Source organism: Colobus angolensis, unplaced genomic scaffold, assembly GCF_000951035.1.
Source record: "Colobus angolensis palliatus isolate OR3802 unplaced genomic scaffold, Cang.pa_1.0 Scaffold105, whole genome shotgun sequence".
Taxonomy (NCBI): domain Eukaryota; kingdom Metazoa; phylum Chordata; class Mammalia; order Primates; family Cercopithecidae; genus Colobus; species Colobus angolensis.
The window spans coordinates 4566505-4593132 of NW_012111475.1; the positions used below are offsets into that span (position 1 = coordinate 4566505).

At 37.2% G+C, this 26628-nt stretch overlaps 1 protein-coding gene across 3 annotated transcripts in view; it reads left to right on the top strand.

The window, feature by feature from the left end:
- Window positions 1–26628, top strand: part of BTBD9 (BTB (POZ) domain containing 9) — a 445323-nt gene that overhangs the window by 33719 nt on the left and 384976 nt on the right. For all 3 annotated transcript variants that reach the window (XM_011944428.1, XM_011944442.1, XM_011944434.1), the window contains one exon: window positions 1420–1539. In XM_011944428.1, coding sequence (XP_011799818.1) covers window positions 1420–1539 — 120 coding nt within the window. The remainder of the gene's footprint in view (window positions 1–1419; window positions 1540–26628) is intronic.

The following is a 26628-nucleotide window of genomic DNA, read 5'->3' on the forward strand; positions in this document are numbered from 1 at the left end:
ATATATATATTTTCTGATACGTAGCTTATTGGATATAATTTGATGTTTTTAATTGGCAAAGTGGAACCAATCCACATATCTCATTTCCAAGAGTCTCTGACAACTTAATAACAACAGTATAATAATAATACGTATTTGCAGTACTTTCATTACTTTTATGTGGTGGACACTGTTCTAAAAGCTTTACGTATTTCACTCATTTAACTAATAGTGAAATTATTATAAAAATAATAAAAGTTTAGTATGTTTGAAACAAAGTGGTTGTCATAGTTTCTGTGATGTTAAATATTTATAGGCCACTTTGTGTTAGTATGTGCGTTACATTCACGAGGGATTTAACTTTACCACATAACAGTTCTTTTCTTACAGAAATTGTTACCATTCTAAGCAAAAGTGAAAAATTCAGAATCTTAAGCCAAAAAGATTCTGACGTGTTGTAAAATTATAGCCTGTGTTACTGATAACCCAGAGAGGTTCAATAAAAGGTTATAACCAGTTTGAGACTGAGTGATAAAATGAATGGGAGTGAGGGAACAGCAAAGAAAATGAGGGGATGACACAAAATAAGCTGACCTTTTCTGGTCACAACTGTGGGTTGCAGGATGACATTTATGGTCACCTAAATCTTCCAAGATTGTTCTGTTGATATTACAGTACAAGTAATAACTGCATCTCAGATTTAAATTTGGCTTATGACAGGGGAATATAGATTTGTTCAGGATGGGACCTGCATGTAATGGTTTGGAGTAGCTGACTAGGGGAGGATGATAGGCTGTTTTCATTACTGCCAGATTTTCAGCTGGCAAGTTTTAAGTTGTACCCAAAAGAAACGTGCATTATGCCTTGACTGGTGTCATTTATTTTTTTGCGGGTAGCTTGTGTGTATGGGAGGGTAGGAGACTGGTAGGCAGCAGGAGATAGGCTGCCCTCTGTGGGGGAACCATTCCAAGTTGACTTTCTTTCTTAGAGGGGTGGCCGAACACCCTGGCCAGGGAAGGTAGAGGGAGAAAGCGTACTTCCTGCTTCTCTATTTTCTGTTCTTCCCTCTCTCGTAGCATCATGTATCTTCTAATATGGTATAGGGGAGGCATCCTGACCATGTTTGAAAAGGAGTAAATATCTCATGCCTGATGTGTCAAGTACTGTGTAGGACCCTGGGGATATGAGTATAAATACAGGATGGCCTTTGTTCTTAAGCGGCTTATGATTTGAGAAAGCAGACAGACAACCTGAGAGAGAATTTCAGTGCATTGTAGGTGAATGCTATCATAACATTGTTTTGTTATTAGAATTTCATTATGTAGAAAATGTAATTAGTGAATTCTGTATTTTTGTATCTTTTAACACTTTATTAAAGTACAGCTTTGTATTGTTATTTTAATATGGTAATTTTTTCTGCTTTTTCCTTTTGATTCACAGGTCTTATTCATACTTCATTGAAGTGTCAATGGATGAACTTGACTGGGTTAGAGTGATAGACCATTCCCAGTATCTGTGTCGTTCTTGGCAGAAATTATATTTTCCAGCCCGTGTCTGCAGGTTAGTTCTCAGTGGTTAACAAATGATTTTTATTTTTGTATAAGGAGATTGGACTTTGAGAAGCAGAACTGCATTTTTTCATCTTGAAAAAAGAGTTTTTCAGGATGTCAACTACTAAACATATCCCAAGTAAAAAACTTAGGAAAGTATGGAAAAATTATGCATCCTAATATTTACAGTGTGTTGTGGAACTATTTATACAACATGTCTTGTATAATATATATGTAGTACACACATGAATGAATGAGAAGGGACAGGGAACATTTGAGAAGTAGAATGTTTTTTAAGCTCTGTGCTATACAGTGAATGGTCATATTCATTGTGATACATTGAAAGCAGAATTATTGTTAGGGGTGCATTCTTCTTAGGAAAGCCATGAGAGATATTTCTGGAGTTTTCCTTGGCAATGGCCAGGGCCGGAGGAGATTTTTGAATGCCATTGTGCATGTTCTGGTTATCTGTTTTTTCTGTAGGTTAGTGGTTAACAAATGGGGTTTGACAGAATGGGTGTTTCAAGTGGGGTTGCATTTGGGGCAAATGAGGCTTAGCTAGTGGGGCTTGAGGCTCAGAGCTTCTCTTCAGCCAGAGCACCTCCGCTTTTATTTTTGTTATGTATTGCAGCCCTCAATATTGTTGTCTTTTAAAAATATCAAAAAGCTACATTTTTAATATTTCATATTCTCCCTTTAGGTATAATCCATCATTTAAAATTTCTGAAATTTTGTAAAGCCTATACAAATTAGTGAATTTGTTTAGGTGGTTAAAGGGCCCTGAAATTCTGTTGTTTTTTTCTGTTGTAGTTTTCTCACTGGAAATTGCCCTTAGATATTCTTTACCTTAAAGTCAAAAGATTAAAGGTAGAACGTGATTAGTTTGTTTGCTCAGGAAGAAAAGGGAAGGGATATGGTGAGTGTACACCATGGAGAATGTGGGGCTGGCCCCTCACCCATGACCCATCTGATCTCCCACTATGGCTGATTGGGAGCAGATGGGGAGGCACCAAAGCACTTAGTCTCTTGGTCAGAAGTTACTCTTATACTTGTGAAACTTATGGTCTAACAGCAAAAGGCTGAATTTTTACCTCCACTATAGGAACTTCACAAAACCGTTTAGCCTCTGGTACAGTAAAGAACGTTGCCTACATTTTTTTTTTTTATTGGTATGACCAGACACAATGTTATTACTCAGGGATCCTCTTGTGTGAAAATGAAGAGAATCAATTTCATTTCCCCAAGGACAGACTTAAGTGTCTCAGGTCTGGCAGTTGCTCTTTTATCAGAGGAGTTTTGAATGGATTAAAATAAGAGGGACAAGAAATTGAGTGAAGATTCCATATCTCAGAGCTGCCTGGGGATACTTCCAGAGTGATAGAGGGACCCCCACGTGGAGGAGGAGATTGAGTCTGCATTGACTCTGGTTATTACTGTTGTATCTGATTAAAACACAGGCAGCATAACAAAGCGTCTGATATGGACTGAAGGACTGTGTGTTTGCATTTAATTTGCAACAACAGGAACATGACTCTCAGAACAAATAATCATGAATATAATAATACCAGCCATGACAGCCTATGTGCTTTACCCACCTGAAAGCTCCTGTTGTGTGTATGGAAACATGTGCCTTTGATCATGATCTCTGGCTTTTAGAAAATATACTTTACCTTTGTATATTAGTAAGCATGATTATACTTTCCTTATTTTGTCTTTCCTGTCTGGCCTTGACTTTGTTGGTAGAGCTGTTATGTGTTTAGAGACTGGCTGTATTCATGATGCTAGTTTTTGTCTTAGTATAGCCAGCTCCCAGTTCTGGTTGAAAAATACTGAGCAACAGTGATCTTAGTGATAATGATAACAAGAAGAAGAAAGAATCTTGATATCCATATTAATAAGAATTTTTTAAAAAATTAAAACCACCTTATTATATTAATTACTACTTTCCTTAGTAAACTGCCTTTTTTACGAGTTTGTAATTTTATAGTATTTAAAAATGAACCTAAGAGTATGTCTATAGATTAACTGAGGATGTCTTGGTGTTTCTTATCTTCACAATTATTTATTGTCTACCTAAACAATGTTCTAACTACACTTCTTCCAAGAATTTCACTGGGCAAATAAATTCTTTTATTTCCTCAGCACATAAGTGTTCAATTTGCATTATGTTCGTTAATTTGCACATTTGTATGGCAACTTTGTTCTTTAGTGTCCTTTGTGTGTTTATCTTGCCTCTGATACTAAAATTACAAGCTCTTGGAGGCAGGGAGTATGGATTCTAATCTTTTATTATTCTTGCACAGTGCTCAGACTGTGACCTTGTATGCAGTAGGTACTCTATAAATGTTAGCATAGGTTTCATGGTTTCAAGGCAATGACTATGTAATGAAGAGAGATTGATCGAACATTAATATGTACATATATTCCTTGGGACTTTTTATCAATGTATTCATTAATACATACATGAGTGCTGGAAAATTCTCTGTAATGGTAAATGGTTCTGAATTCTTTGCAAAGGTTACTTTGTTTTTTCTTCAGGAAACTGAATTTGGAGGTTATTCCTGAAGAATGTAAGTGTCATGTATTGATGAAAGATTACATCTAATACATTCACAAAAATGATACCTGATGAATGGGAAATCTGAGATTACCCCATCCTCTCTCTGAGTTTAGGCTAAACCACATATGAATCAGAATTGTGTAGTAGAAAAATAATGGGCTGTGGAGTTAGGTAGAGCTCCTCTCAAATCTTTGTTTCACCTCATATTTGTGTTGTGATAAGATTGTGCCTCTCTGAGCCCTAATATCTGCATCCATAAAGAATAGGAATACCAGCACCTGTTCATGGGGTTTGATGTGAGAGTTAGATGATATAGCACATTTACATGTACGGAGCACAGTTCTGGCAGAAAGGAGGGGCTCAATAAATGGCAGTCATTTTTATTATTTTTCCTAATTTCAGAAACTCCTGACTGGTGATTGACCTTCAGAGAGAGTCATCCCTGCCATCGTCGTTGGTCATGGTAGCTCTTACTGTCAGGTGGCTCTCACTGTCACCTCTGGAGCCTAGTCTTTTTGGTACTTTTTAAATTGCCAATCCATACATACAGTCGAAAACATGGCTTAAACAGTTTTAGCTTAACAACCGGCCCATCTTTGTATATGTCTAGGAGTTTTCATATATTTTTGTTGGTAAAATATATATAACATAAGATTTGCCATTCATCTGTCTTGTCAAATGTAATTCAGTCAGCATTCATCTCAGCAAGATAGTCGCTGTTATCTAGTGGCAGATAACATCAGTCTTCAAAGCCAGTGTGATCATTCCAACCATGATAATGAATGCAGGGCAATGGTCCGCTTTGCCTTTCTGGACTCGTTTTAGGAATGTTTGTGAGTTAAGTGGGGATTACTGTATGTAGCCAAAAGCTTAGACCAGTTACCCCCTTCAGACTTTAACTGGAGACGGAGAAAAGTGACTCATCAATTTATGCTCAATTTTTCATATGCCTTGAGAACCATGTTATGTCTTATCAGCCTTTTCTTTCTAAGGGAAGGCAGTTTCCACTTTACCCATAATCTATAACCTTCAAATTGTCTTCTTGGTTATCTGGTAAACTCTCTCTCAGTCCTTTCCACCTTAGATAATCGAATCTAGTACTGAACAGAAAACACTAGTAAGGAATGGTGAATATTGAGTACCCTGGGGGTACTTTTGAAATTGTGAGCTGTTCCTCAACATGGTGCTGTTAATTTGGCAGCCATATAATATTGCTGAAAAATGAGAAAACTTTAAAACATGAGTGTGAATGGATAGAAGTAGAATTCAAAGTGTGCATGTGACTGGTGGCTGGAAGTGCAAGTGAAATCTTGGTCTAAAACCTGAAAGTTGAGAGAGAAGAAAGCAGGGCTAAAAGCAAAGTTCTCAAGGTTATGCCCATTGAGAGAGGGAAGAAGAGCATAGGTGGGAGAGGGATTTACCTTAGGGGCTGGACTGAGTTTAGAGGAGGATCAGGAGCATTGTTTACTGGAGACAAGGCCAGACAGGGTGTTGAGATGGGTGTAAGTTGATAATTTAGAGCCTGGCATAGGAGAGATGAACTTGTTTAATACAAAACTGGGTTTCTTTCTTTATTTCCTTTTTTTAAAAAATATCAAAATGGAAATATCTCTCATTATAAAGTTATAATGTAGTATATATTTTAAATATTGACAAAACTTGTCATCTGGAAATATTGTACTCAATTTCTACCAATTGCATGCAAAAATGCCCCTTTCTGTGAACCTTCACCAATGCAGACACTGTCACCATTTTGCCAATGTAATATATAATTTGTTGAAAACAAAAGTCCTATTTTACTTTGAATTTCTTTATTGGTGAGTTAAAGTATCTTTTAATACTGGCCATTTGTTAATTTCTTATTTATGAAAAGCCTGTTTTTGTCTTCTGCATATTTTTCTTCTGAGAGTTGTCTTTTTCTTTTTGTCTTGTGAGAACTTTGTATCAATACATACATATATGACATTATTCTTTTGCCTGTCATATATGAAATTTGTTACACATTTTTAGTGTTTTATTGGTACTTTTTGCCATATAGAATCTTACTTTTTAAAAAATGTATTCAAATCTGTCCATCTTTTAATGATTTCTGGCTTGGTATTATGATTAGAAGATGATTCCTCATTCTAATATTAGAGAATGTTAAACTTTTATGTGTATGTGCATATCTTTTTTCTACTACTTGTTTTTTTTTTAAGCTTTATATCTAAGTATTTAATATGGTCAGGATATTTTGCATATATCTTTTCAGGTAGGGATAGTCATTGACTAAAGTCATTTATTTAATAATCATTTTTTGCTATCCTAATGTGATCAGCCATATTTATCATGAGCCGGATTCTAGCGTATACACTACTCAGTTCCACTGATTTCTTTGATTCTTGCTGCAAGTATTTTAATTATTGTAGTTCACTGCCCTCTTTTTTCTTCTTTTCTTAGAATGAGAAGTTGTAGTGTGCCATATGTGTCATAGAAAACAGAAAGGGTATCATAGAGCATGTGCTGCTAGCCTGTCTTCTGGTTGTAATAGTCACATTAGAGGCCATAAGTGATGATAAACATCTCACTAGAATGGTTCTACTTTCACTTACAACAGGAAATTTAGGCATGCTTCACCAGCTAAGGAAATAGATTTTATGTATTCATTCATCACTCACCCATTCAACAAATAAGCGCCTACTTTATGCTCTTGTTGTACTTGATATTGAGGCCACAACAATGAAGAAGATTGCCAAGGCTTCTGTGCTCTTGGAATTTGGTAGAAACAGATTGAAACAAACAAATAATAAGAGCACATGACATAATTATGAGTGTTGCAAAGATAGTACTGTGATAGTAATGGAGGTTGGGGAGGAGGATTATTTTAAATAGGGTAGTTAGAGAAGGCCAGAGACAGGGGGCAGGTATTTTAAGCTGAGATGAAGGGGGTGATATTTTCTGGTCATTGTTTTACTTGTTTGTGTGTGTGTGTGTTTGTGTGTTTCTTTGTATTTTAGATGGGCTTGCTCTGTCACCCAGGCTGGAGTGCAGTAGTGCCATCTTGGCTCGCTGTAACCTCCGCCTTCTGGGCTCAAGTGATTCTTTCACCTCACCCTCCTGAGTAGCTGGGACTACAGGCATGTTCTACCACACCCAGCTAGTTTTTTCTATTTTTAGTAGAGATGGGGCCTTGCCATGTTGCCCAGGCTGGTCTTCAACTCCTGAACTCAAGCGATCTGACTATTTCAGCCTTACAAAGTGCTGGGATTACAGGTGTGAGCCACCATGCCTGGCCCATTGTTTTAGATATTTACACAACATCTAAATGTTTTCTTTGGTGTACATTGAATGTTATTCAGGAGTATCTGGTCTACGTAGGAGACCTCATTAGATGAGTACTCTAACTTCACTGTGTTTTGATATATGGCATTTTAATCTCATTTATTGCTTCTATACATTCTAGGCCCCCCTCATTCCTGCTGTCAATAGATACAGCAAAATTTTTTTTCTCCTATTCTCATTAGATTATAGTACCTATACAGTGGTATAGATCTACATAAAACAAATGAGAAAATAAGCATTGCTATTTATGGAAGTATTCGTTCCCTGCCATATTAACGCTTGTATAATGTGTGTCTTCTTTCGTTTCTCTTTTGTTCCCTACACCTCCGCCCATAACTGGGCATTGATATACTTATTTACTTTTAAAGGCGGACACTCTTACGTTATTCAGTGTTCACTAGATTGCTTTAGAATCCTAGCTAGAATAATGCTGAGCCTTTACTTTCTTCTTACGACTGGAGAGCTTCACAATTCAAGAAATGCCTTATTCAGATGTAAAAGAAACAGGAATAGTTTCATTTTTAAAGAAAGCAATCTTTCTAGTTCATACTTAGTTTCAATTGTCCATCTACCTACAACCTTGATATTATAGTTGAACTAGCAAGAGCAACCCACATAGAGGAACATTTTCTTCTAAGAATGCAAAGCAAAGTGTAGCCACATGGTGTCACTAAATTATAGCAATTTTACTTGAAACTAAAGAGAATTTAAAAATTGCTTTTTTATACCATCATATTTAAATATAAATGGTTCTGAAAGTCTGTGATTTGTGAAATAACATGTGAAACTATTTGTTCTATTTAAGTCTTTCTGCTGAGTTAATGATGTCCAAAGTCCAGAGGTATATATTTTGGTGCTTGCTAGCTAGTTCTTGAGTTGTCATCTGCAAGGCATAGGTGAAATGTGGGCTTCTGTAGTCCAGCTATTCAGTTTCATGCAAATAAGTTTTTTTTAACCTTCCTTTGGAATTTTGAAAGAGAGGAGTAACTCAAAGGAGATAGGAGATAGATTCTCTAAATATTTAAAAGGAATCAGAAAACAGAAGAAAAGAAGAATGAGGATAAAGAGAAATGAGGTTACAGGACCTCAGAAGAGGTAGGAAGGGAACAGTCTAACATTTATTGGGCATCTTCTATGGGTCAGGCACATCTCATTACCTTGTGTAATTCTTATAATAGCCCTGTAGGAGAAAAACCACTACTTAATTTTATAGATGAGGAAATGGAGCCTTAGAAAAGCTAAATTTGTAACCAGGTCTGCCTGACTCCACATTACATTGCTGCTGCAAGAATCAAGGTAAAGAAATAGCTCTACCTTAGAGTAGGAGAAGGAGGCATTGAGCCCTGAAGAAGCTCTTACTGCCTCTTTGGAATGAGCAGTTTCCGGCAATCCTGTAGGGGAGGGCCTGCTATGGCCAAATTCTACTAGTGCTGGTCACAGCCACCCAGACTACACACACATTATACTAATAATATGTTTTCTGTTTTAAAATGCTCCAAAGGGAGTGCAGCAATCCTTTAGGTATGTTTTGTCAGTTTGTCTTTAGAGCTTCAAATTTTCCTGCCCCTTAGTTCTCCATAAGGTCATTTTAGAGTATTATTATAGAGTGAACCTAATATTCTTAAATCCTAGCTTGTTTTCATTCAGCTGTGTTTAGAAACAAATTCCATATATTATGAAATTTTTATTTACAAGATCTCTTCACATCTTAAGTTGGTTTTTTTTAGTTGGGAAATTTTCTGTTTATTATTTTCACCTAGAATCCTTTTATTAGGGGGAAAAACACAACAATAGCAAAAAAACCCAAAAAACCTGCCATGTTTTATATTCAGTAAGACCTTTAAGAAATGACTGTTTGTCCTTAAGTTATTCAATTGAATCCAGGCTTCTTTGTTTTGTTTTGTTTAAAGGATAATAACATGTTGAACTTCTTTTGTGTGAGAAAATAGAACAGGGTTGCCCTTTTCCTTTGCATTGTATTTTATAATTTTAGAATATAAATTAGTGTCCTAATAAGCTTATTGCATGAGATAATGTTACTAACACTAATAACCTGTTGTTATTACCATAAACAGCCATTGTCTGTTTTTCATTCTGAAAGGGCAAAAACTATATTTGCTTCTGCTAACAGTTGCTTCCCAAGCAGTTAGGCCCAGGATTAAGTTCAGGTAGCACCTTCTATGTTGATCATCAAACATCTTTTTTCTCATGTTTTTCTTCTCAATACTACTTTATTACTTATGGGATTTATTCATTCAGACATTCATGCAAGAAATATTTATTGAACACATGCCGTATTGCCGGCACCTCTTTTAGGTGCCAGATATAAAAAGATGAACAAGACACAGTGGCTGCTCTCAAGAATTTCATGATATAGTTTTTGCCCTTCCAGGCAAAATAATGAATAAAGAATGTTCTGTGTATTCAGGACACTTACCTAAGGTAGACTCTGCATTGGACTTGGCCAAATCTAAACCCTTCTCTCAAAGCTCTCCATCATTAGATTCTTCTGCTTCTATAGCATCATTTTGGTTCTTACAAAAAATACCTTTTTTTTTTGGTCTCGCAAGTCAAAATTGTCTATTTACCATCTACCCACCCATAATTCCTACATATGTCCCTAAGCTCAGAGAACATACATAAATGACAATCTTCTCTTTCTGTGTTACCTTGTATAACTGTGTAAGGTATCTAGGAGTTACTTGGTTTTAGTTAAAGCTATCTCTTTTAAAACTTCTTTCTACAAGATTAAAAGACTCCCTATGAAGAACTGTAAATTACGTTGTCACGGAAAACAGTAAAAATTCCCAAGAAGTAAAGAAAGTCCCCCTCTTTGGAGCCAGGACTTGAGTTAGCATCTTTTGCTTAGAAAAATAGTATGTTACATAGATATTTCATTGTTGGGTACATGCTGCATATGAGGAAATGAATGTTAGTCTATCAGTTTTCCTTTGCGAAATATCTGTTAGGAGTCTGTTTTGGTGTACTGCAACTCTCCCAACACTTATTTGGGAAACTTAGGAAATCCTGAAGCAAGGAAGGAATAGAATGCAAAGCCATCCAGGACTTGAGGGCTTCTAAGTATGAGCCAAGAGCCTCCAGCACAAGGAACAGAGAAAAAGCGAGCTACTGAACTGGGAATGGAACCCAGGAATTAATGAAACTGGTGAGGAAGAGTTTCCAGGACCTTCAGTCCAGCTTCTGAAGTGAATAAGAAAATGCGATCAATGAAACAAAACTTCATTTATTGCTTTTTGGATGACCAAGAAGATGGAGGGACAATTAGATCTTGTAGATAAACAAACTTCAACACAGATTTTTTTGTGTGTGAATTACGTAGTCATTTTTCTATCCTGCTTACTTTGGCAATGGTGCTCTTAAAAAGATATTGTTGAATAGTTAATAATTCTGTCAGTGGAGAGTTAAATCTTGTACATTCAAATTTCACCCCATACTACTTAACGACGATTGCTCTGACCTTTCATAGTATTTATAGCTTGAATCACCCAATTAGCCATTAATGATATATCTTGTATACTTTTGAAATCATTTTGCAGTTCCTGGACCTTGCTTTATATTCCTTTGCTAGTAGTGGCTCATCAGATATCTTGTTGAATCTCCTTAGCCCTCTAAGATCCCTGAATGCAGGTGCCTGGATAATAATCTATTTTTCTCGAATATATCCTTTTAACACTTTTTTTTCCCCCCAGTGTTAGAAGGAAATAACAGGAAACAAAGTTTTCAATTGTTTTCCACAGAAAATATGTTTAAAGAAAACTGGGAGTACAAGTCCCATGGTTGGTAAAATCATCAGAGCTTTCTAAATGATCCTTATAAATGGTAGAAGTTCCCTAGATCAGGGTGCTGTCTGTGGATACAAGGTTAGCTCAGGGGAGAGTAGACCAGAAGTAAAACAAGATTGCTTGTCAGCTGCCAGAAAATCTGGGCGGAGTACCAGGTCTGGTTCATCTTCTAAAAATTCATCTCCCAATATGAAAATAGAGGGCTCAGTCCCTGCTAGGAATGGTGGTAGCATGAACACTTGGACTTCCTTCAGCCCAAAACACTTTATTGATGTGAAGAAAGGTGAGGGGAGTGGACTGTGGATTGGAGTGGACTATTGGCATTGACCTCATTTAAGAGCTGTAGGCTGGGCGCAGTGGCTCATGCCTGTAATCCCAGCACTTTGGGAGGCTGAGGCGGGCAGATCATGAGGTCAGGAGATCGAGACCATCCTGGCTAACATGGTGAAACCGCATCTCTACTAAGAATACAAAAAAATTAGCCGGGCGTGGTGGCGAGTGCCTGTCGTCCCAGCTACTGGGGAGGCTGAGGCAGGAGAATGGCGTAAACCCAGGAGGCGGAGCTTTCAGTGAGCCGAGATCGCACCACTGCACTCCAGCCTGGGCGACAGAGCGAGACTCTGTCTCAAAAAATAAATACATAAATAAATAAATAAATAAAAAAGAGAGCTGTAATATTTTCTTTAGTGGCCTTATGCTTCAAATTATAATTTCATTAGTTAATAATTGTTCTTGCAAATAATGTGGGTCATATATATACATGAATATGTCCTTCTTGATAAGAAGCTATAGGTTTAATTTCTAATAGTCACAGAAATTCTGTGCACATTATGAAGCTATTAGAATGTAACAGCTGTTTTAGTTCATCTCATCCTGCAAAAGAAATGTGATGCAGACTAAAATGATCAGTAATTATGTATTTTGAAAGCTAAATCTTCAGTTATTAGAAAGAACTAATTTACACATTAGTTACTGATAAAACTACAGTATGCTATGAGTTTCAAAGTTAGTGTTATCGCCTAAGACTATGAGAGAGAAATCTGTGCCAAAAGACGTTTTTCCTTCTTTGAAATCCTCTTTTGCATTACCCATTGTAATTTTGGAGTTGCAAATCAACAGTAACAAAAAACTGCTTGATATTTTTCTAAGGAAAAAAATTAGAAGGACTGTTAGAGGGAGCAGGATTTAGAGGGACTTTATTTTATGTCTGTTGATCAGTGACTACCATCTGCCTTCCATTTAATGTTGTAGAAGCATGCATGCGTTTCCCAGTTCTGAACAGATGATGTGCATGGTTTGTTGAGATATATGTGTATTCTGGATGTGTGTGTGTATGTATACCTACAGTGCTTAAAATCACACTTCAAGTGTAAAACAGATAATGAGTCTCCATTTTGGGCTGATTTGCATATTCAGCTCTTACACACAAAACAAAAGACTACAATGACACTGATTTTCTTTCCTCCTTGAGAATCAGCACTAACCAGCTGTCAATGAATATTTCGATTAAACACTTTTCTTTATTGGGGAACTTTGGGGCACATTCTTTGTATAAACATATTGTTTTCTTTGATTTCAAGGGACATATTTTCAGTATGATTCATGGATGCATCACTCCAGTAAGCTGTTGTGCACAAAAATATATTTTTCTCTGTAAACTTCCTTTTTACCATTGATTTCTCTAGGGCAAAAGTATGGTTAAGAAAAAATATTTCAACTCGGGATATTTACCCGAAATAAAGGTGGAGAATATACCTGCTTTAAGTAAACTGAAGTTTTTTTTTTTTTGGAGACAGAGTCTTGCTCGGTCCCCCCGGCTGGAGTGCAGTGGCACTATCTTGGCTCACTGCAAGCTCCGCCTCCTGGGTTCATGCCATTCTCCTGCCTCAGCCTCCTGAGTAGCTGGGACTACAGGCGCCTGCCACTGCGCCCGGCTAATTTTTTGTATTTTTAGTAGAGACGGGGTTTCACCGTGGTCTCGATCTCCTGACCTTGTGATCCGCCTGCCTCAGCCTCCCAAAGTGCTGGGATTACAGGCGTGAGCCACCGCGCCCGGCCCGTAAACTGAAGATTTTAAAGTATAGCTTCATAAACTTGACTTCTTTAAGATTTTTCAAGAAGATTTAGCAGTTCCTCTGTTACATTAAAAATATTATTTAACTACAGAAATTTGGTTAATATTTTTACATATCTTTTAGCCTTCTGTGTATAATCATACACAAACATGTTATTTACAAAAATGGTATTATATAGTACATGCTATTTTGAAACCTTACACATGTATCTTTATATTTATCGTGGTTGTTATTCTGTATTGAAAAATCTACTTTCTCCTTGAATTTTTTTTATCTTTAATTTTTTTCAGTCAAGTGCAGTAGTGAGAAGTGGACAAAGAGTAGAAGAAGGATTTCGATCTGTAACTGACTGTGAACAATCAATTGAGATAACTCACTACCTTCAGACCAACCTACTTTATCCTTTTAAACAATAGCACAGTGTTCTAAATGTATTGTTGCTTGTTGATTACCCGACCAGTTCCCTATTAAGGGACCTTTGGATGTCTCCAGTTTTGCAATTACAGAACAATGTAGTCTTTGCCCCTTTGATTATCTCTAAACAAGCAGAGTCAAAGTATTATAATCATCTCAAAGTGTGAAACATTTTTCTAAATGCTATCCACAAATATTGTACCAGTTTATTCCTCTCCATGAATGGTAGTTTCCATTTTCCCACATTCTTATCAACAATGGGCATTATCATTATTTTGAATCTTTGTTTGAACTGACAAGCAAATCATGGTCTCATTTGTTTTATGCAGATTTTTCATTATTTGTAAAAATTAAACAACTGTGCACTTGTTGATAGACATCACAATTTCATAGAAAAGATGAAAGTCGAGTTAGCCTCAAAGGATAGTTTGAGTTTTGTGCAGATGGTTTGACAGGGCTTTTCCCATGAGGTCGTCTCATGGGAACAGTGATTCTCAACTAGGGGTGAATTTGCTCCCTTGAGGGATATTTGGCAATGTCTGGAGACTGTTTTGAGGGGGTGCATACTACTGGTATCTAGTGAGTAGAAACCAGAGATGCTGTTAAACATCTTACAATGCACAGGACATATCCCTACAATGAAGAATTATCCAGCCGCAAATGTCAATAGTGTCAAGGTTGAGAAACCCTGTTTAAGAAAAGGTTGCAGTGATGTGATTAGTGAAGAGGGCTTGAATTAGAATGTCTTTGGTTAAATGGTGAAAGGAAATAGCTGTAAAGGACAGTTCAGAAGAAAAACCAGTCAAACTTTATGACTGATGGAGAAAAAAAATCAAGAAGTTGAGCCAATGAGAATTTTGAAGTTTAGAACCTCAGTGACTAGGAAATGGGGTGACATAGGTAGACAGAAGTTGTGAAGGAATCACTTTGAGCTAGTTGCAGAATTATTATTTAAGAAAAAAATGGTAACATTTACTATTTTATCTGCTTTGTTTTCATATAGTGAGATTCTTTTTTTTTTTTTTCTTTTTTGAGACGGAGTCTCACTCTGTCGCCCTAGCTTGAGTGCAGTGGCGCGATCTTGGCTCACTGCAAGCTGCACCTCCCGGTTTCATGCCAGTCTCCTGCCTCAGCCTCCTAAGTAGCTGGGACTACACCACCACACCTGGCTAATTTTGTTTTTGTATTTTTAGTAGAGACGGGGTTTCACCGTGTTAGCCAGGATGATCTCGATCTCCTGACCTTGTGATCTGCCCGCCTTGGCCTCCCAAAGTGCTGGGATTACAGGCATCAGCCACCACGCCTGGCCATATAGTGAGATTCTTATTTTATGCTTGGTGCCAGGATTGAGTTGGATCTTGAATTAAAAAATCTCTAACTAGTACCAAACATGTGGTCTCAGTTCCTCTTTCTGAAATGTTCTCTCATCTCCGCTCCTGAAATCCCATCTATTCATTTAGCAAGCTGAAATGCCACTTCCTCTAGGGAATTTTTGATATCCCAAATGAAATAAAAGTATTTTTTCCCTATTTATTCAACAAATACTTACTGAGTGCCTGCTACATGACAGGAACTGTACTGGGACTGGAACTACAGTGGGGAGTTTTGAACACACATCCCTTACCCTTATAGCTTACAGCTTAGTAGGAGAGTCAAATATTAAACAAAATAATTACAAGTAAAGAAAGAATTATAAGCTCTGATAAGTGTGGAGAGAGAAAAACACAAGTGGGCAGTAAAGGTATAACATGAATACAATTTAAACTGGGGAGTCAGGGGAGGTCCTTCAGGGAAGAGATCTTTGAGACCTAAGTGATGATTAAGAGTTAGATAGGCAAAGGCAAAAGGAGAAAGCGTTTGGAGCAGAGACAGGTAGGGAAATCTTGAGGGAGGAAAGAACTTGGCTTGCCTAAGGAAATGAAAAGACGTCAGTGTACTGGGAGTGGTGGCGAGGTAAAGGGGGAAAGATGGGTAAATGACCCGGTTGTTCAGGTCTGCATGTGTGTGGGAGGCACGTTAAAGAGCTTTTAGTAGTCTATCAAAAGTGCGGTCCCTGGGAAGGTGAGGGATGTGACATGATCTCACTTTAGTTTTTGAAAGACTTTGCCTCCTTGTGGGGAATGGATTGAGGTAGGCGGGAGTGGAAGGAGCGAAACCAGTTAGGAGACCTCTGTTGTAGCATAGGAGAGGAGTGGTGGTCTCGTGTAAGGATCGTGGCAGTGGAGTCAGAAAGGAGTGGATTTGAGATGCGTTCTTCAGCTTATGCAACTGCCAGGGAGCATTGTTAGATATAGGCTCGATGATGGAAAAGGAGGCCTGGGCTAGAAATAGAACCTTAAGGGTTGTTGTCATAGAGGATGATATTTGAAGCCATAGGAGCCAATTAGATCCAAAAGAAATAGAATGTAGTCAAGTGTAGAGGAAAAAGAAAGGACCTAGGACTGAGTCTGAAGTGCTCCAAAATTTGCTCTGGTAGAAGAGGAGAAATTGTAAAAAGAAATGGGGAAGGAATGGCCAGCAAGAAAAGGACAGTGAAGAATGTGTGGCTTCAAGAAAGAGGGACAGGTCATCAATGCCAGATCAAGTAGATGAGGAATGGGAAGTGCCCATCAGCCCTGGCAACACACAGTGCACGGTTCACCTTGGTAGGAGCAGTTTTACTGATACAGTAGTGGTGGAAATCAGATTAGAGTGGGTTAAAGAAGCAAATGTATACTTTATAATAAAATTAAACATACATACACCCATTAAGCCAGCAATCCCCCTGTTGGCAAAATTCATTCAAAGAAAATAGGTATGTAAGCATGCTTATTGCAGCATTGCTTATAGCTTCAAAAAACTGAAAACTACCAAAATGCCCATCAATAGGGGAGTTAATTAAAATGGAAAAGAATTAATTATATCCATATGAATCAACCTAGAGGGATTTTAATAAAAATTGTTGATGAAAAACACAGAGATACTTCTTTTATCAATAAACAACCTTACATATGTATATAAATGTTTATTTGGATTTATATGAGAATAGAGAATGGTGTGGAAGGATACACACCAAACTTTAATATTGATTAAGCAAGTATTATTAGATTTTTATTTATTTTTTGTTATACTTGCTATACGATCGTTTTTAAAAATAAATAGGGAGTTGAAGTTACTTTTTACAAGTTCTGGGAGATGAGGAAATGAAGAAAAAAAGAATAAATCACTTTTTTTGAGAAACTTTGCCATGAAGGTAAATACAGGTACCTGGTGGACACTAGAAATGCATGTGCTTTTTAAAGATGCGAGGTGCTAAAGCATGTTTAAATACTGATTAAACGGATCCAGGAGGAAGAAACTGAAGCGGGAAGGAGAAAGACAGCGGGAATGGAATAAGACACACCTCCATTTCGTGTAACAGAAAGAATGTTTTCATATTGTGATGACTTCTATTTTTCTGTGCGGTCTTTAAGACTGCAAAGCATGTGCTTTTAAGTGTACCCTACAGAATCTGGGTCTGAAGGAGTCCACATCATAATTTGATCTTTGCGGATTTTGGCTTCTTAAGAAAAATACAAATTGTTAATATCTTGTTTTGAAAATGGCATTATCTGCAGGGTATTGGTAATAAGGATAGATGCCTTATAGTACTAGGTGCACTTGCATGCTCTCTCTTTCTCTTTCTTTCTCTAATTTCAACTTTTATTTTACATTCAGGGGGCACATATGCAGGTTCGTTACATGGGTATATTGTGTTTTGCTGAGGTTTAGGTTACAAATGGTCCTGTCACCCAGGTAGTGAGCATAGTACCCAATAAGTAGTTTTTCAGCCCCTGCCCCCTCCCCCACCAGTAGTCCCGAGTGTCTACTGTTCTCATCTTTATTTGCATATGTACCCACTGTTTAGCTTCCACTCATAAGTGAGAGAGTAGTTTTCTCTTCCTGTGTTAATTTGCTTAGGGTCATGGCCTCTAGCTGCATTCCTGTTGCTGCAAAAGACATGATTTCATTCTTTTTTTATGGCTGTGCATTATTCCGTAGTGTATATGTACCATATTTTCTTTATCCAGTCCACTTTTGGTGGACACCTAGATTGAGTCTATATCTTTGCTATTGTGAATAGTGCTGCAGTGAACATATGAGTTCATGTATCTTTTTTGTAGAACAATTTATTTTCCTTTGGGTATATAACAAATAAAGGGATTCCTGGATTGAATGGTAGTTCTAAGTTCTTTGAGAAATCTCCAAACTGCTTTCTACAGTGGCTGAACTAATTTACGTTCCCATCAACAGTATATAATCCTTCCCTGTTTTTCCGCAGCCTCTCCAGCATCTGTTATTTTTTAATAGCCATTCTGTATCAAAAAGTAAAAAAAAACAGATGCTGGTGAGATTGTGGAGAAAAGGGAACACTTATACACTGCTAGTGGGAGTGTGAATTAGTTCAACCACTGTGGAAAGCAGTGGGGCTATTTCTTTAAAGAACTAAAAACAGAATTACCGTTTGACCCAGCAATCCCATTACTAGGTATATACCCAATGGATTATAAATTGTTCTACCACAAAGACATATGCATGCATATGTTCATTGCAGCATTATTTATAATAGCAAAGACATGGAATCAACCTAAATGCCCATCAATGGTAGACTGGATAAAGAAAATGTGATACATATATACCATGGAATACTATGCAGCCATAAAAAAGGAGCAAGATCATATCCTTTGCAGGAACATGGATGGAGCTGGAGGCCATTATCTTTAACAAACTAATCCAGTAGCAGAAAACCAAACGCTGTATGTTCTTACTTGTAAGTGGGAGCTAAATAATGAGAACACATGGACACAAAGAGGGGAACAGTAGACACTGGGGTCTGCTTGAGGCGGGAGGGTGGAAAGAGGGAGAGTATCAGAAAAATAACTATTGGGTACTATAATGGGTACCTGTGTGATGAAATAATCTGTGCCTCAAACCCCTGTAACATGAATTTACCTATATAAACAAACCTGCACATGTATCCCTGAACCTAAATCAAAAGTTAAAAAAAATAAATAAATTTCAAAAAAGGGAAAGCAAAATATTGTGTAGTTTTTTTTAATGTTTATCTAAAGGATTATATTTAACCGTAATGTTTTGTTTTTATTAATTTGCAAATATTTTGTGTACAAAAAGATTTTGATTTTGCATATATACAAATGAAACATTTTATTGATTTCTGACAAGTAAAAAATAATGGTAATAGCTATTATGATTAATGTGAGGTGGTATCACATTGTGGTTTTGATTTGCATTTCTCTGATGATTAGTGACGTTGAACATTTTTTCATATGTTTTTTGGCTACTTGTAGGTCTTTTGAGAAGTGTCTGTTTATGTCCTTTGGCCCCTTTTTAATGGAGCTATTTGTTTTTTGCTTGTTGAATGAAGTTCCTTATAAATTCTGGGTATTAGACCTTTGTCAGATGCATAGTCTGCAAATATTTTTTCCCATTCTGTGGATTGTTTATTCTGCTGATAGTTTCTTTTGCTGTGCAAAAGCTCTTTAGTTTAATTAAGTCCTACATATCAGTTTTTGTTGCTGTTGCTTTTGAGGACTTAGTCATAAATTCTTTACCAAGACTGACATATAGATAGATGGTATTTCCTAGGTTTTCTTTTATGATTTTTATAGTTTGAGGTCTTACATGTAAGTCATTAATCCATCTTGAGTTAATTTTTGTGTATAACGAAGGGACAAGGTCCAGTTTCATTTTTCTGCATATGACCAACCAGTTATCCCAGCACTGTTTATTGAATAGGGACTTCTTTCCTCCTTGTTTTTGTTTGTTGAAAATCAGATGGTTGTTGGTGTGTGGCTTTATTTCTGGGTTCTCAATTCTGTTCCATTGATCTACATGTCTGTTTTTTTACTAGTACCATGCTGTTTTGGTTACTGTAACCTTATAGTATAGTTTGAAGTAGGTAGTGTGATACCTCCAAATGTGATACCTTTGTTCTTTTTGCTTAGGATTTGCTTTAGCTATTCAGGCTCTTTTTTGGTTCCATATGAATTTTAGAACTTTTTTTTCTAATTCTGTGAAAAATGATATTGATACTTTGATAGGAATAGCATTGAATCTGTAGATTGTATTGAGCAGATGGCCATTTTCACGATAGTAATTCTTCCAGTCCATGAGCATGGAATGTTTTTCCATTCATTTGTGTCATCTGTAATTTCAGCAGTGTTTTGTAGTTGTCCTTGTAGAGATCTTTCACCTCCTTATTTAGATGTATTCCTAGTTGTTTTTTGTTTTGTTTTGTTTTCTTTCCCTATATGTGTGTGACTATTGTAAATGGGATTGCATTCTTGATTTGGCTTTCAACTTGAATGTTATTAGTGTATGGAAATGCTACTGATTTTTGTACATTGATTTTGTATTCTGAAACTATTATGAAAACCTTTGTGCACACAAACTAGAAAATCGAGAAGAAATTGATCAATTCTTGGAAACAGACAACTTCCTAAGATTGAATCAGGTAGAAATGGAAACCCTGAACAAACCAATATCAGGTTTCGAAATGGAATCAGTCATAGTAAACTTAGCAACCAAAACAAACCAAAAAACCCCACAAAACAAAAAACCCTGGACCAGATGGATTCACAGCCAAATTCTACCAGCCATTCAGAAAAGAGCTGGTGGTACCTATTCTACCCATAATACTGAAAAGAGGAGAGACTCCTCCGTACCTCATTCTATGAAGGTGGTATCACCCTGATATCCTGGCAAAGACATGGGAAAAAAGAAAACTACAGGCCAATCTCCTTGATGAACGTAGATGCAAAAATCTTCAGCAAAATACTAGCAAACCAAATCCAGCAGCACATCAAAAAGTTAATTCCCCATGATCAAGTAGGCTTTATTCCTGGGATGCAAGGTTGGTTCAACATACGCACGTGAATAAATGTAATTTACCACATAAACAGAATTTAAAACATATGATCATCTTAATAGATGCACAGAAAACTTTTGGTAGAATCCAACATCTCTTCATGATTAAAAAAACCCTCAAACTAGACATCAAAGGAACATACCTCAAAATCGTAAGAGCCGTCTATGACAAACTCATAGCCAACATCATACTGAAGGGGCAAAAGCTGGAAGCATTCTCCTTGAAAACATTAAAAGAAAGGGCGTCCACTCTCACCACACCTATTCAACATAGTACTGAAATTCCTAGCCAGAGAAGTCAGGCAAGAGAAAGAAATAAAAGTCATCCAAATAGGAAGAGAGGAAGTCAAATTATCTCTTTTCTTCGACAATATGATTCTGTACTTGGAAAACCCTAAAGGCTCCACCAAAAGGCTCCTAGACCTGATAAAAATTTTTTTCTTTTTCTTCTTTTTTTTTTTAGAAAGACAGGGTCTCACTGTGTCATTCAGGCTGGAATGCAGTGGCAAAATCATGCCCCACTTTACCCTGGAACTCGTGGTCTCAAGGTCTCAAGTTACCCTCTAACCTCTGGAGTAGCTAGGACTGCAGGCACACACCACCACACCTGGCTGGTTTTATTTTTATTTTTTTCTAGAGACAAGGTCTCACTGGGTTGCCCAGGCTGGTCTCAAACTCCTGGGCTAAAGTGATTGTTCTGCCTTGACCTCCCAGAGTGCTGGGATTATAGGCATGAACCACCAAGAGTTCTTAAAACAACTCTTGGAGGCAGGCTTTATTTATTATCTTCATTTCATACAGCCTCAGAAAGGTTAAGTAATTTCTCTAAGATCTCAAAATCAGAAAAGTGGATTCTGACTTGGCTATATCCAGCTCCACAGTTGGTTATGTTATACATTGTCACTGAGAAAGAACCTACTCTCATATCTAAATTACTCTTGCCCCTTTATTTGTAAGGCTTAGAAGATAATGTTCCTGGTCTGGGACCTCTGTTTTTTGGGAAGCTTTGTTTATAATATTGGCGTTATCAAGGGATTCTGACAGAGTCCTCATAGTGATATCCTAATACCTGTTTTTATAAATAGGTAGAAGGCTTACATTATTACATTGTTGTCATAATGCCTGGAAGAAGGAGGAAAATTATTTTATTAGCTAAGATATGGTTTATAACATAGGTAATGCCTACAATTTTCCAGACACTGAATATTTCATTTGGTCTTACCCAGGAAATAAGTATTATTATCCAACTATTGTATTGCACAAATGAAGAAACTGAGGCTTTGAGAGTGTTGAACTTATAATCACACAGCAAGAACATAACAGCTGGGACTGAAGCCGAGGTCTGTCTGACTCTAAAGGTCTTTTTATTTTTATTTTTATTTTATTATTTATTTATTTAGAGACTGAGTTTTCCTCTTGTCACCCAGGCTGGAGTGCAATGGCACGATCTCAGCTCACTGTAGCCTCTGCCTCTGGGGTCAAGCGATTCTCCTGCCTCAGCCTCCTGAGTAGCTGGTATTACAGGCACCTGCCACCACTGCCAGCTAATTATTGTATTTTTAGTAGAGACTGGGTTTTGTCAAGTTGACCAGACTGTTCTCAAACTCCTGACCTCATGATCCACCCACCTTTGCCTCCGAAAGTGCTGGGATTACAGACATGAGCCACTGTGCCCGGCCCTTTTGTTTTTCTTTTTTTTTTTTGGTGAGACAGAGTCTCGCTCTGTCCCCCAAGCTGGAGTGCAATGGCCCAATCTCAGCTAACTGCAACCTCCACCTTCCGGGTTCTAGCGATTCTCCTGCCTCAGCCTCCCAAGTAGCTGGAATTACAGGTGCCTGCCATTACGTCTGGCTAATTTTTGTATTTTTAGTAGAGACGAGTTTTCACCATATCGGTTAGGCTGGTCCTCAGGTGATCCACCCTCCTTGGCCTCCTAAAATGCTGGGATTACAGGCGTGAGCCACCACGCCCAGCCAAAGGTCTTTTTAAACACACAGTGCTGTCTTTCCATCTGTTTATCATCTTGTGGCATTATCTTTGTTTTTCGTGAGGCTTCAAAGTTAAAAAAAAAGTTTTATTTTGGACTTTGGATTCTGAAGTAATAGCTTTTACTCCTGGATGATCAAATCACTCTCTCTCTCTCTCTCTCTCACACACACATACACACATACACTCACACACTTTATAGGACAAGGATAATATCCATATGCTTGCTATATATCTCTTAATCTTCTAAAAGCATTTACCATTTGACTTTTCAGACCTCTTAGTAGGTCTGGAATCTGGCAGTTGTCAGATATACATTTGAATGCTTAAATCAATAACTCAAGAGTTTAATTTTGCTGTTATAGTTAGTGAATGGTGCCAGATTGAAATCATTTTCATGATCAAAGAGTGGGATGCATACTAGTTATCATTTTATTTAGTCTTTTTATACTATGAGGATAGGCCATGCAGACAGGAAATATTAAAATGTAGAATGTTAGGATGGACCTCTGGGATGTGATTCTAGTGCCCTGAGAAACCTTTCTAGTTCCCAAAGACAGAGGCATTTCCCTGATGACTGTGGCCTTTCATATATGATGCCCTTGTTAGCTGAATATTCATTACCTCAAGCCTTGCAGTTTTGAAGGTTGCATAGGGAAACAGAAGTAATCATAGTATAAAAATGTTCACTAATGAACTGTCCACGTGTAAAATTAGTTCCCACTCAAACATTCATCCCTGTGAATTCTATTCCTGCACATCCCATTAGTTATAGTGTTTTACTGATTGTTCGGAAGATGTAAAATCAGTGTACTCAATTGCAAAGTCAAATGGCAGATTTTGCAAAAATACGAGAAATAAAGATTTCATGAAATAGAGAAAAGTGAGGCTGAAGAGCTGCCAGAGTGACATATGAAGCCACTGGCAAATAAAATTCTGGCAGCTTGAGACCAGTGAATAATTGAAAAAGGGAAAATCCACCAAAATGATGACATGGTAGGCATTTCAGAAGAAGAATCTGACAATTAAAAATTGAAGGGATGTTGGTGATGTCCAGGTATTTTTGGAAGAATATTCTTCACTGTAATTGTGCTGGGGAAGTTAGGAAGTGCTAGAAAAACTAAAAGATATCTAACAACTGTTTATCATTACTACTACTCCTACTACTACTACTACTACTATTTTGGTTAGCATATAGTTGCATTTATTACATACATTTTGTTAAGTAGAAGATTAAATATATACTTATATTTAATCTCAATTTTTAATGTAATGAAACCCCTTTTCTACATTCACTTTAAATGTCCTTTTTCAGATAACTGTGGTTCTGGAATAATGAGAACCTCCTGTAATGGGTGACATACTTGTCTTTATGTGTCTATGTGTCTTCCCTCTCCAGTTTTGCCGGTAATGAACAACAGCAACAGACACTGGCAAGGAGAGTTAGAGATGGGTGAGTCATCCTTAGTAAAATTATCTTTTAACCAGTGAGGCAAAGAAACAAAACCTTGATGAGCAATAATCTATTCTAGAAGAATAGCTAACCAGCAAATTATACTTTTATCTTGGAGAAAGGACTCCAAGTCACTCATTCAATCAAAAGGCATTACATAAATAAAGATTTCCAGTTTGGGGGTGCTGGAGGGGACTATAGCAATATTGTTTTTGAAGTTGTTGTTTCTCTTTAGTAGCATCACCCAGAGCTTTGATGTTACTCAGACTCTAAGATGAATACATTTTGGAGCTTCCTAATCCATTTGAACAGGAAAACGTGTTTGTAACAGCCTTAATTTGGCCCACTGGTGGACTTGGCAGGCTCCGCTGCAACGGCAAGAGTGGAGTCTAATGTACCCTGCTGGCTGCTTTCACTACGGCCAAGGTTCTGGAAGCCCATTATTTCTGAGGATGCCATTCCTTTTTTTTTTTTTTTTTTTTTTTTTTAAAGTCTTAGAGTCTGGGGAATACCCCAAGGTTGTGATAGTATCCAAAATCCAATATTTTGGGGATTTTGAAATCTGTGAAAAGAACATATATCACTTGAAACTACAGCGCACAATTGATTTTCTGGTAACTTCCAAACAGTATGCAAGCCCCGTTCTAATAAAATCAGAAGATTATTTTTGGGGGACTTGAAAAGTAAATGTATACCTTAAAGCCATTCTCTAAATAGAGCTCATTCATTATGATCCACATTTGCATTCGTGCCTCCCTTAAACATAGGCCAGAATATTTATCTACAATTTAAGTAGCAACACGTTAGTTAAGTGCTTGATTTAAAGTAGCTGGCATTTCCTTTCATTTGTCTTTTATTGGAAAAGTTCATTCCTCTGAGAGGGGTTGAATTAGTCATTGTATAGTTTAGATAAGTCCCTTGATTTGGGGACAAAACATTCACAAGATTTGTGTGGCTGTCTATAGCATCCATGTGATGGACACGTCATGAATCTCTTAATAGTTGTGAGATTGCTTTTCACTCAAAAGTATGATGTGTGACTGACTCCTCCTCCATTTTATGGCAAATCATGTAGCTCATATATCATGCTAGCCATGCATCTTAATTTATATTTGTCTAAGGATTTGACTCTGAGATTTACCCTCTTAGATGCTGAAAATATTCAATACCATATGGTTTCTTTTATTAGTACTATCAAGAATGTGTTTTCATCAAAATGTTGAAAAGTTGATACCGAGACGGCTAAACTAGTAAATAGTGTATTTTGTTTAATGTCTTTCATGGGCCTGGTATGAAAAAATATATAGAAATTCATTGAACCCAGAACTTCCTGTTCCCAATGGTTTAGTAATCAGTCTTAGATTTTTTTTTTTTTTTTCCAATTAGAGACAAGGTTTTGCTCTGTCACCCAGACTGGAGTGCAGTGGCATAGTCATAGCTCACTGCACCTTGAACTGCTGGGCTCAACTGATCTTCCCACCTCAGCCTCCCAAGTAGCTGAGACTACACATGCCACAACACTCAGCTTAGTCAAAGATCTTTTAAGTTCTATCATTTACCTAGATTATTAATGGTAAGTCTTGCCATTACCTCTTCTTTTACAAGGATGGAAGGATTATTTGTGTTGGCTTTGGCTCTTATGACACAGAGTATCCTACATTTTCTAGAATCTTTTAAAAATACTTTTTGCTCTTGATCTTTTGGAGAGGTCATCCCTCAACTAGTGTTAGGGAATATAGTGTAAGGGATAACCAGTTTGTTCTTCTCCAACACTCAAAACATCAGGCTTAAAGAAGCTAGAATTAAGTTAAGCTGGCTGAGATGACAGCTTTGTGTTGGATCTGTTTTAGAGACCAGCCTGCCCCCTCCAAATCTAATCAATATCAAGTGAAATTATATTCCCCTCACCACTGTCTTGGCATTAATTTGACTTTCAGATTGATCCGTCATAGTGTGGTAATCCAATTTGTCTTCTGCCCCCTTCGTTTTCATCATACTTAGGGTCTGATGGCTTTTCCTGATACAGTCAGCCCTGTGTGTCCACACATAGAACCAACTGCAGATTGAAAATATTTGGGGGAAAAAAGACAATAAAAATAACAATACAATTTAAAAAATACAAATATAAAAAACAATACAGTACACCAGCTATATACATAGCATTTACATTGTATTAGGTATAAGTAATCTAGAGGTGATTTAAAATATACAGGATTTGACTGATGTGGGTTGAAGAAAAAAATGTATACAGCAGGTTGTGTGTAGGTTATACTATACAAATACTATGCCATTTGATGCAAGGGACTTGAACATCTGTGGATTTTGATATCCTTGGTGGGAGTATAGGGGTCCTGGAACCAATCGCCCATGCATACAAAGGGACGAACATATATTAATATTATGCTAACCTAATTAGTCAGAGTCCAGGATGTTGATCAGGCTATATTTACCATGCAGCCATAGAGCCCTCTTTTCTTTCTTTCTTACTTTTTTCTTTTTTTTTTTTTCTTTTCTTTTCTGGAGTGCAATGGCATGACCTCGGCTCACTGCAACCTCTGCCTCCCAGGGTCAAGTAATTCTC